Here is an 11,848-nt window from a genome sequence, read left to right as displayed (position 1 = left end):
TTAAGCATACAATAAGACAAGCATTGAAAATAACTTTCTTCCTCATGGAATTAGATGTTTCTCGTAAGATGGACCACAACTACATTTGTTTCTTCGAAGAAGCCCATCTAAATAATTTGCATCAAGTCTTCAAGGTGGGTGAACAACTTAATATAGTACTTTCAAATGAAGCAAAGCCCAATTGAATTACGCCCACATATATAAAATTCACTTTTCCATTGATCTTGTATTCTTTATTCCTTTGTGTGGAATGTGGATGTGAGAGATGTGAATTATTTAAAATAAAAAATAAAAAAAAATCTTTTTCTTTTCTTACCGTGATTTATCTGTTGCTAAGATGGTAATAAGTGTTCAATGAGATTTAGTGTTCAGAAATGCCATTAAGAGGACGTGGCAAATCCCATGGGAGATCAACAACATCATATGTGACACGGAGGTAGCTTTGAACACTCTTGATTCTCACTCCATTCACCATTGTTGCAGGGAAACGAATATGACGGCGAATTACATGGCAAAGAAGGGGCGCCATCATGAAACTTTACTTTGGTCCTTCAATAATTTTGCGCCTTCCCTCTCCCTAATCATTCAAAAGGATGCTTTAGTTAAGTATCCCCAATCAAAAAGACTAACCTAGCTTTTCTCACTCAATCAAAAAAAAATAAAAAATAGATAAATTGAGGTTTAGTGATCAAACCTCTTTGTATGCATTTTTAATCAACCGTAATTGTCGAAGATGATATAATATGGGCGTTGAATGGGTAGTAGGCAAGACACAATCGTGGCTAGAGCAGCACATTTCCCTCCTTAACAGTAAAACAATAATGGTTTATTTGGAGGGGCAAATGGACTTAAAATGGGCCCAAATTTTAGGATCCACGTGTCATCAAGTGATAGAAATAAAAAAAAAAAATAATAAAAAAATAATGGAGCGAATATAAAGTAGGGATAGAAAAATAATTAAAACGTGTAAAAGGAAAAGAACCAACACAAGAACCTCCATAGTGTTATAACAATTATACTTGTATTATGGAGAACTTAATTTGGATTTTTTTGGTATTTGCTACTCCATCCGTGTTTAAATAAATGAAACGTTTTCCTTTTCCAGCCATATTTAAATATATAATACGTTTCTTTTTTTTTTAGTAACTTCTCTCAATTTTTTAATAATATTCTCTTTATTTTTAATACTTTGTAATATTCTATACTAATGAATGATCCCCACAAATTCCTTACTTTCTTCTCTCTCCTCAAACTTATACCGTACCCACTACGTATTATTTTATAAATTTAACTAATTTTCTTAAAACTCCGTAAAAGTTAAAACGTTTCATTTATTTAAACACAGAGGAAGTACTTTGCTAGTGATTACCGGTGATGAACAAGGGTTATGCCAAAAAGGTCATAATTAATAGCAAGCTAAGGGATTATTATTGCTTTGTAGTGGGACATTTATGAAATGATTAACTTTTTTACTAAAAATTTAGAACAACTTTAAAATGAATGGAATTACAAAAGGTTGCCATCTAACAACCTAACATTTAGGAAAGCAATTCTATGATTTAATTATCTTATGCCACCATGCATAATCATAATGCATGTTTATAATGAAAGCATAGCAATGCAATTGGTAAACTCCTAATACTCTTAATGATGTATTGAGTATATAATAATTTTGATGAGCTAATAATTAAAGAAATCTCACTTTACTTGAAGAGTTGAAGTACATACAAAACAATAATCAAGTTTATTAAAACTTAATAAGAATATCACAAGTTTATTAGTATTTAATTATTTTTTATTCACCGCTCTATAATCATAATCAATAAAGACAACACAAGATTCCATCTTATTAGTTGATACGAGTACATTACACACGAGATGTGCGCGATTGTATATCCATCCACAAAAATTAAAGGGTAGTTAAGTAGGAATTAATTAATTAATTAATTAATTAATTACTTCTTAGGGGCAAGCCTATCTCTAATCTTCTGAACTTGCTTGGAACCAACTTGGAAAGCCATAGTTAAAACATGATCTGGGACAGGTGGGGTCGAGGTAAACAACGTGGCGGCTACAGATTGGGTGCCAGGCAATTGACTGTTGAAGGCAGTTACTACTGCAGCTGGTTTTTTACCATTATTTTTTTGAAAATGGATTAACCCTCTTGGAAACACAAAGGTTTCACCAACGTTAAGGTGTTTAGAAATGAGCTTATTTGAAGTAGTTATGAAACCAACGTCTAATTCTCCGTACAAGACGAATATCATTTCCGTGGCCCTTGGGTGGGTGTGAGGTGGGTTAAGACCACCAGGGGCGAAGTCGATACGGCCCATGGATACTCCAAGTGTGTTTAGGCCTGGTATCTTTTCGACGTTGGCTCCGGTTACTAGGGATCCCATGGTGTTGTTTGTCACTCCGGGTTTGGCTATTCCAGCAAAGAAGAAGTCTTCTGCTGTTATGTTTGCTGCTGCCTTGCATGCAAATCCATTCACTTTCACCCCTGAAATTTTGTAATTCAATTTGCCAAGTACACAAAATTAGTGTAATGCAACAACCTTGGAAGTTGATATTTAGTGTATGTTTAAGTATGATGCAAAAATTGGTGCTCGCTATCAATAATCTATCACAAAATTATAGGTCACCCCTTATTTTTGTTGATGAAAAACTCGACAAACAAAATACACTACTAGTAGGGATGCGGATGAGGCGCACATTAGGATTCCAAAAATATAAGTGCATCTACAATTGAAGTTCAATGATCTATTTATAGCCTTGATTATTATTCATAAATGTCCCTTTTTTTTTAAGTCTTTCCAAGATGACGTTAAAAGTAACTTTTAAATGATCCAAATGCGAATAAAATAGTGGATATGATGGACATATATGGTGGGCCGACGATCAATTATTGATTTGGGCTAAAAAGAAAAGCCTAAGGAACAAAAGAAGGTTGAATAGTTGGAGTAGCATAGTCCATACTGTATGAGATGGAGTATATGTTGTATGTCCAATTCAAAAGTGCTTCATTCTTTGGACAATGGTAGGGCTGGCGGTTAAATCATGACTATTTTGGGTGCACCATCGGTGATTGATGCATCACCAATTCCTCACCTTTTAATCTTTGCATTTCTTGTTCTCTAGTCAATCAATGATTTGTGGTTTCATAATTATGGCATTTAGTGGATGATATGCTAGCAAATTAATTAATAAAATTCCGTGGGAGTGATTTAAAATATGGATCAAATCTCGTCTATATTATCACTTCTAACTTACTCTCTTTATCCCTATTTTTTTGCCTCATTTGACTATGTACGGTCTCCAAGACGCGTTTTAAAATGTCTACATCTTTATTTTCGTACATGTAAAAATTATAAAAACGTGATATTAATAAAATATACATTAAATCGAATCTAACAAGACCACTCATGACTATATTATCTTTTGTAGATTAACGGTAATTTACGGTCAAAATTTCAAAGTTTGACCCAAAAAATAGCAATGGGGCAAAAATAAAGGGACGGAGGATGTATAATTTAAGTATAAGACAAAGTTTAACTACTCAAGTTCATTTACCAAAAGAAAAAAGTGTTCATGTTCAAACTCCTAAATTAACCAAAAAAACTTCTTGTATTGCGTAGTATTTAAGTAGCTTTAGCTTAAAATCGATCAGCTCAACTCATATGCTCTTTAATTTTAAGCTATATACGAAGTAATTTACATATATATTATTGTATCAAATAGAGAATAGCACTAACATTTCTTGAACCAAACAACAAATGGCTAAAGAGCTAGGACTTCCTTCAAATACTTCAGATCGTCAACTTCAATGTTGTATATATAACTTATAGTAATTGACTAATTGCATTTATTAAAACGATTTATAACGTTGAAATCACAAATTAACCAATGCATTCCACTCCTAAATTATAACAATAAAAAATTTCATTGCATTAAGCTTTGATGAAGGGTACGATGTAAATCGCATTCATATCGAGTTGCATTGCTTATAATTTAAGTGCTTATAATTGCCAACTTCGATCTAAGGGACTAAGGGAGTACTCCGTATGAAATAAGCACGATCAAAGCCAAAAGCGAGGGAGAGAGAAAGAGAGAGTACATACCAGAGGTGGAATCAGCAACACAAACATCTTGGAGCATATCAGGATCATTAGCAAATGCAGGGGTGGCCACTGCCAAGAACACCACTAGAAAACCAGCAACTATTTTGACACCCATTATTGATAATGATATTTAATGGCTGTTTAGATCTAATTAATAACTCAATAAGCTAATTAAGATTTATTTAATTAATGACAAGTAGTTGGATGGGAAACTAAGGTTGGAGGGGTTTTCTTAAATACTGATTATAGTAGGAAATATGTGGTGGGTAGGAAGATTGATTAATGATATGTCAACCGCAAGAGAGGGCAATTAAGGCATGGGATAGGCCACATGCCTTGATCTATTTATTACTTGTAGTACTTTCTAATTGTTTCAACGTAAAGCAAAGGAGAATTATATGATATTGACTTTTTCCATCTCAAACTTTCATTTTTTTGTTGGATGAGAATCATGAGATGATTATTTATTGTATGTAGCCAATAAAAGGATTTCATTAAATTATTAAAAGGGGTTTTTTGTTGGTTAATTGGCGAGCCTCTGTTTACTTGATTTATTAACCTTAATTGACCCGATCGAACAATAACCAGGTTTAAATGTCTATAAATATATATATTGTTAATAAGTAAATCTATAATGTAAAGACTATTGCACTCAAAAACAATGTAAAGACTAAAAATACTACGTATTTAATTACAATTAATTAGTTTTAAACACGTTTTAATCTTTGGTTGCTATTTCCTTTTCTTGGAGTAGTGTTGTAAGTTAAGGCTAGTTTAAATGTAGCCAACTCTGGAAATAACTGGAAAAGTCATGGTCATTTTCAGTAGATATCATTGATTGGTAATGCGCCATGGATCATGCACGTAGTGCTGAAGAATTTAAGAATATAGTACTCCCTTTGTTTTTAAATACTTGCTTATTTTTTCTGGGCATGTATGTCGATGTTATTCTTTGATCAATAATATTTTTAATTATCAATAAGTATACATTCTAACAATTGAAAATTAATAATTTATTCATTGGGACGATTTCAACAAGTACCCACAATACTATATTTTTTTCTTTATATATAAATCACAAACATAAACAAAGTAAGACAAATAAATAGTGCAAAAAGTAGAATTAGAGCAAATATTTAAAAACGGAGGGAGTACTATAATAATAAGTGTTGTGTTGAATTGACTACCTTAATATTTTGATGATTGACTTACGTAAAACAAACTCTGACTAATGATGTTTATGAGTCTTGGTTGAACAGAAAGATTCAGGTACACAAATACATGTTCCAGAGTAGGAACAACAGAGTTTGGAAGACTTGATGATGAATGCAAGCTTTCAAGATGTCCTCACAACTCTATATACTTAGTTACTCAGTGTACGAGCTTAAGAAACAAAAGTGTTGGAAGGAATGGAAGGAATTAAGAAGAAACTCGAAGTGAAGGAACCTGAAGTAACTTGACGAATGACTCAGAAAGTTTTAAACGAAAGTTTTAAAACGGTTTTCAAAACCCTTAATTTAAGGAAGTGATAAAAATCAGTTTTGAAAAAGATTTAAAAAGATTTTATAAATAAATAAATAATTCATTAATTTAAAAAGATAAGTTTTAAATTAATTAGTTATTTATGTTTTAATTAATAAATAAATAATTATCTTTTTTAATAAATAATAATTATCTTTTGAATAAGTCTTTAACTGATTTTTAACTTGGTAAATATTGGCTGCTTAAATTAAGGAGCACGTTGAATTTAGGAGTCAAGCTAGGGAAATCATGTTCCTAAATTTCCTCTTCCTACATCCCAACTTCTCAGTCAAAGAGAACGTGGGATTAAGGGGGAAGTGGGAACTTGATGGAAGCTTGGTTTAACTCTTTATAAAAACAGATCAACGTTAAGTTTTGAAAGCGTGGAAAAACAATCTTAAGTATTCTGAGCATAGAGTTTCAAAGTGTTTAAAAGAGAAGTTCCTTCCATCCTTAATCTCTTAAGTTCTTTAGGAAATACTTGTAATCATTGTGTAATTGGGTTTGGGTTGTGAGAGTTGTAAAGTGTGAGACTTGAGAGAGTTGTTTACACTGTACAAGTGATTCGGAGTAGAATCACAAAGTGTGAGAAACTGTGATTGAGGGATCACAGTTGGGTAACTTGAGTTCCTCACGGAACTTGAGTCTAGGCAACGTATTAGTGATTGTAAATCATTTTTACAGAGTGAATTTATTCATTGTCTATATCAGTGTCTTTTCTCTTAGTAGTAGATTTAATTCCGCAAAATTTACCATAGTCTACATACACTACAATTCACCCCCCTCTTATAGTATACATTGTTCTATCAGGTTGATGTTAGGAAAGTAAAATATTCATTCCATTCTCATTTAATATGGATTTGAGATGAATTATATTTATTCTAGAAATGGATAAAGATTGCCGCTTGACCCGGTTCGTGCGGTAGAGCTCTTGAAAGCTCCATGTTAACTTATGCTTTTCCCTATATTTTTTAATGTCTTATGCTTTGGGATTGTGCTAATCGATCCGTTTCATACCGTTATTTATCAAGATAATGCATAAGAATGTACGTGATTATGATGATAAATTTCTCTTAAGCTAATACTATATTGAAAATAAGTTTTGGTTATTAGTACCAAATAGGAGTACATAGTACTTCCTTCGTTTCTTTTCAGTTGACACGTTTCTTTAGTTACGTTTGTCAATGCATAAATTCAACCGTTAATATCTTTAATTTCCGATAAGCAAAAATTATAAAAATTTGATATTTAGAAAAATATATTGTGAAAATTATAACAAGATCCCACATCACTATATTTTTTATAACATATAAATCACAAAACAAGATCAAAGGAAAGTGTGTGAATAGTGTTAAAGTCAAAACGTGTCAACTAATGAAACACGGAGGTAGTATAATTTACCTGTATATTATGGCCACACCCTGGTTACTCTGGCATATGATACCTTCATCAAGGTATGAATGATCGTCCAATTCGATTATTCCTACTTAAGGGTGTATAGAGGACTAAGAGTATTGAGTATATAGCCGATATACTTTTAAAACAACTCATCATTAACAAATATTCCGTACATTTTTTAAGTTTTAAAGAAGCAAAGCCTTAAAAAAAAAATAAAGAAAAAAATAAAGTGTAAATCACACAGTTTTCAAGCTAGTTGGAAAACAGGATGAGATCGCTCAAGCCAATTATTACAATTAAGTCTTACATATGAAATACTTAGCTTGTACTATGAATAATTTTATGTGCTCCGGTCCTGAACTATATACTCCGTGGCACAAATGCAATTTTAAACGTTTAAAGGATTGATGTCATGATGTGTTGAATGTTTTTAAGAATAATATACAATAGTACTAAATTAACTTACATAATTATTTTTTTAAAAGTCGATGTATTGAATGCTGAAAGACTTGAAACTAAATTGTGCATCGTTTAATTCGCAATAGTTGTACTTACTTCCACCAATTGTATTTTTCATCTTCTATGAAAGGCCGCAAATCTAGTGATATGACCAATTGTATTTTCCATCTTCTATGAAAGGCTGCAAAGCTAGTGATTCTAGATTGCTAGGTACAAAAAATTCATCATCTTTATTGTTGTCTCAAAATTTAAATTTAGTAACATACTCAATAATCTTTATGCCGAGTTTTAGTCATTAACATAGTCACAATTGTGTGTTCAATGATGTATGCAATGCCAATTAGTTTCGTTATGTATATATCGTGATATGTGAGTAAAACATATCAAAACGTTTACAAAAAAGAAATTAAAGTGAAGCCAATAATACAAGTTAACTTGTTTCGAAATGATCCTAGTACATCATTCGAAAGAAAAAGTCCGCAACATATTATGTAATTGTATGGAGAACAAAATTAACAATACAAATTACAACAACATAATCATGAGGCACAGTAAATAAAAGTGCTGCTTGATTTTTATATGGTGGTTGATCTTTTGTGCCAAAAGTAGTACTAGTAATCTATTTTGCTTGGGTTTGATTACGTGCTTTCTCTTTCTCCTTCACTTCACTCCCTTGGTTGCTGTCATGAAAACCTGACAAACCAATCAATAATATAATGATGTTATGTTAGTTTATTTACTTAATGAATTAATGGCCTGAATATATATTTTTTCTGTTAATAATCAAACTTCATATTATACTGACCAGGATCCTGGGTGATTTTCATCTCAGCATTGCCGGCCTCATCGGCGAATTCGTCATTGTCACCGTAAATTCCACCAAACCCTTCGTCGTTACTCCTTGTAGCATATCCTTGTCCAAATGACTCCTCCATCGCATTCCTGTTTGAAACCCATACATAACAAAATATAAGCCAAAACTCTCACCGTAGCATTTTAATAAATCAAATCAACCTCAAAATATATTCAATGCAACCGTTGTAAATATATAAACTACCTCCATTTCTTATTAATTGAAACAAAAAATATTATTTACGAGACATAAAATTTTTTTAGAAAGAGAGGTAGTACATAAATATAAATATAGACCAATGTAACACATGTGAATATGTGATAAGGTAACACGTGCAAACATAATATGCCACACGCATACACATACACCCAGTGTATAATAAAATTTACATCTTTACTACTCGAGTTGTTCTAATCATTACCGAAACAAGGACAAAATATGAAGAAAAAGAATCAAAGAAAGAATACTTACAAATCCTTATTATCCTGATCAGGATATTTGGTGTTCTTCTCCATATTACGAAAATTAGACTTAGGATCTTTACCACTACTAACTTGAACCAATCTCACACTTTCAACTCCTTTTCTGCTAGTTATTGATGATAAACCAGAAGATGAAGATAAAATTGAAGTTTGTGAACTCAATCGACCTAATTTAATTGCGTGATTCATTCCCTTTCTTTTTTTTGACCTTTGTTTTTATTTTTTTCTATGTTAATCGAGTTTAAAAAGGTTTCTTATTGGTAACGAATTTAAATTGCTGGATGCTAGATTGCTCAAGACAATGCCACGTCCTACTACTTTTAACACGTGGAGTGTAGGCATCAACACGTGGCTAGATATTTCCAGATCCTGCTGAGGTTTCGAGATTTTCAAGGTAAAAGTTGTGGATCCGCCCACGTAATCTCAAGAAATGATTTTAATTTTTATCTTTTGGATTTTACTTTGAGAGCTTACTTGGGCCTTTTGACTTGTTTAGGCCCAAAATTATCGTGCTTCAGATATCCAAAATATTTTATGGGTACTTTTGAGTATTTGGCCCATTATCAAGGAAATTGTACGTATGAAATGAAAGAATAAAGAGCGTGCTCCGTTACACAATTTCCTTTACAATTCTACTTCGTAGAATAAATGCAATGTAATTGAAACATATATAATATATTTAATGTATTACTTTATTAGTAGATATTAATAGTATTTTTTAAAATAATTTTTATTAATATTAATTATATAAAAATAAGGTTTAATTAGTGCATTACCATGTGTGCAAAGTTTGATTGTGTTAATTATTTCTGAAATAGAGCAAATACTACCTGTACACTATAGACCCATGACATAATAGATATGCCTGATGAGAGTGAGGGATAGCTTAGGTGGTTAAGAGCTCCCCGGAAATCCTGAGATCAATATCGATTCTCATCATCTGCCTTTGTGGCTCTCTAAACAACAACAACAACAACAACAACAACAACAAAAAAAAAAAAGGTAGATACACTTGATGGGCCTACCAAGCTAATGTGAATGAAACAATTATAAGTGGTAAAGAAAAAAAGTCTAAAGCATGAAGGGATTTTGGCCGGGGAAAGAGGGGAAGTAGGGTGAAGAAGGCCCAAACAACCAATACCATTATTTAGGGCTGTCTCTTCATTTAGTTATTCCATTCTCTTTCGGACTTTCACTAACCCACAAGTCACAATTTACAAATGCCAAAATATCTTACGAGGTTTTGGACCATCAAGAGTACTACAACAGACCATGTCATATTGTCATCCGTATTCAGCAACACCACTCATGCAAATTTTGACAAAGAAAAGAGAAGATAATTGTACTTGAATTTCGAGTAATTTTATCATTACACCCTGTCAACAACAAATTGTAGGATGCACTACCACTATGCAAGGAATGACACCCGAGTGAAAATTGAAAGCTCTTGTGTTGTGCATTTGTACATGTCATGTGAAGATCCACATCATTATCGCCACTGGGATGACACGTATGTCGTTATATGCCACTTGAGCTAGATATTATTGTTTTGAAAAGCAGTTTCAAGCTCTTAGCAATTTAGCATGTTATTAATTAAAAGACAAAATTTTAAGTAACTTTGTATTATTTAGTGCCCTACACCTATATGCACGATATGTTACAATGTTGTTTATTCAATTATCTGTCTATTTGGATTTTCTAGTCTATTTCAAAATTTTTTTTCTTTCTATATTAATAACCACGTCACCTATTGTCTAGCCTTCACAATTACAAACAAACATCGTCCTCATACTACTATAATGTATTGGACACGATTCATAAATATATATTCACCGATAAAGCTTATAATCTTTCAACCTACCAAGTCATTTCATGAAATGAGATTAAATCTAAGCCCGACATTTATAGCTCTCATTCTCCTTGGTGAAATCTCCTAACTCTTACTGACATGCAAAAAGCCTCAAAATCATTAGATGGAGACAAATTCTAACAAATTACATGATACTATTAGTGTTATATATAATGACTGATTTTTTTTTTTCCTTTTCCCTTTCATATTACAAATATGTGGATGTCAAAGAGAGAAAGCTTCCAATATACGACTCTAAAGGATAGGATAAGTGGGGCAGAATGGCCAATTTTCCATGATAGACAAAGACTAGCACTTAACCCATGAACAAAACTTGTGAGGATGAGCAAACCAGTAAGATTAAATCAGCCCCTTCGAAGTTCAAATCCAATTACGACGAGTTGTGGCTATTTCCATGCCGATTGATAGAGAAATTGCGAAAAAGACGGGCGGCCGAAGAACTTAAAAATATCATTATCAGAATCGATTGTCATAAGCTTTAGAAGATCATTAATACAAATGCAGCTAAAAAATGTAATGTAATGGGTCACCTTCTGATAACACTATTTATAGGACCTTGACGCTTGAAAGGACAATGACTTTGATTTCTTCATTTAATAACCTTAGGTTGCCATTTTGAGTTCTGCTGTCTAGCCCTTAGTATCAAAAGTATGTAAGGACCCCCCTTTTTATGTTTGTTTCCCTTTTTAATTGGCTCGTCCTAGTCTTAGTAAATCGATAGTGATCTTCCAACCCCTCTTATGAAAAATCATACACCTTATATCATAGAACCTCTTTCACCTGCTAAAACAAACTACCACCCAACTACTATTTTACAACATACAACTACTTTTAATTTAGATTTCTTCGGCGAGTTATTACATCATCCTAAACAACGCTAGGTTCTCCAAGCCAGGATTCTAATCTTGGGCGAACATAACACATGCCAATGACTCCATCCTATACTACCAGACCACGGGATACACCAAAATAGTAGCCAGAGCATATGGGCGACACAAGGCACATTGCCGACTCAAAATGCATGTAGACATCATTCTTCAATCCTCCTTAAGCATTGTTAGCTTGTTAGGTACACCAGAATATAGAAAAGAGTTTTGTGAAAGGCTTATATGAACCCTAGTGTAGACTTACAATTCAACACGAAAAC

At 32.6% G+C, this 11,848-nt stretch overlaps 2 protein-coding genes across 2 annotated transcripts; both read right to left on the bottom strand.

The window, feature by feature from the left end:
• Positions 1-1,721: 1,721 nt before the first annotated feature.
• On the bottom strand, positions 1,722-4,396 carry LOC110685788 (germin-like protein subfamily 2 member 4). Its single transcript, XM_021862309.1, has 2 exons — positions 4,119-4,396; positions 1,722-2,500 (listed from the first exon to the last, which is right to left on the bottom strand). The coding sequence occupies exons 1-2, from the start codon at positions 4,231-4,233 to the stop codon at positions 1,956-1,958; spliced, it is 660 nt and encodes a 219-aa protein (XP_021718001.1). The 5' UTR covers positions 4,234-4,396; the 3' UTR covers positions 1,722-1,955.
• A 3,470-nt stretch (positions 4,397-7,866) lies between these two features.
• LOC110685604 lies at positions 7,867-9,093 on the bottom strand. The gene is made up of 3 exons (XM_021862152.1): positions 8,821-9,093; positions 8,302-8,438; positions 7,867-8,189 (listed from the first exon to the last, which is right to left on the bottom strand). Exons 1-3 carry the CDS (start codon positions 9,018-9,020, stop codon positions 8,116-8,118), a joined length of 411 nt encoding a protein of 136 aa, XP_021717844.1. The 5' UTR covers positions 9,021-9,093; the 3' UTR covers positions 7,867-8,115.
• Positions 9,094-11,848: the final 2,755 nt, after the last annotated feature.

Source organism: Chenopodium quinoa, unplaced genomic scaffold (genome assembly GCF_001683475.1).
Source record: "Chenopodium quinoa cultivar QQ74 unplaced genomic scaffold, ASM168347v1, whole genome shotgun sequence".
Lineage (NCBI taxonomy): Eukaryota > Viridiplantae > Streptophyta > Magnoliopsida > Caryophyllales > Amaranthaceae > Chenopodium > Chenopodium quinoa.
Note: the sequence above shows the minus strand (reverse complement) of the source record. Positions and strands in the feature narration are given on the sequence as shown.

What these genes read in the sequence shown, in the direction of transcription:
- LOC110685788 (XM_021862309.1), bottom strand. Translation starts at nt 4,233, where the DNA reads ATGGGTGTCAAAATAGTTGCTGGTTTTCTAGTGGTGTTCTTGGCAGTG. An exon ending in TGTTGCTGATTCCACCTCTG is followed by an intron (nt 2,501 to 4,118) that starts GTATGTACTCTC and finishes ACAAAATTTCAG; the next exon opens with GGGTGAAAGTGAATGGATTT.
- LOC110685604 (XM_021862152.1), bottom strand. Translation starts at nt 9,020, where the DNA reads ATGAATCACGCAATTAAATTAGGTCGATTGAGTTCACAAACTTCAATT. An exon ending in GATCAGGATAATAAGGATTT is followed by an intron (nt 8,439 to 8,820) that starts GTAAGTATTCTT and finishes GGTTTCAAACAG; the next exon opens with GAATGCGATGGAGGAGTCAT. An exon ending in GAAAATCACCCAGGATCCTG is followed by an intron (nt 8,190 to 8,301) that starts GTCAGTATAATA and finishes TTGGTTTGTCAG; the next exon opens with GTTTTCATGACAGCAACCAA.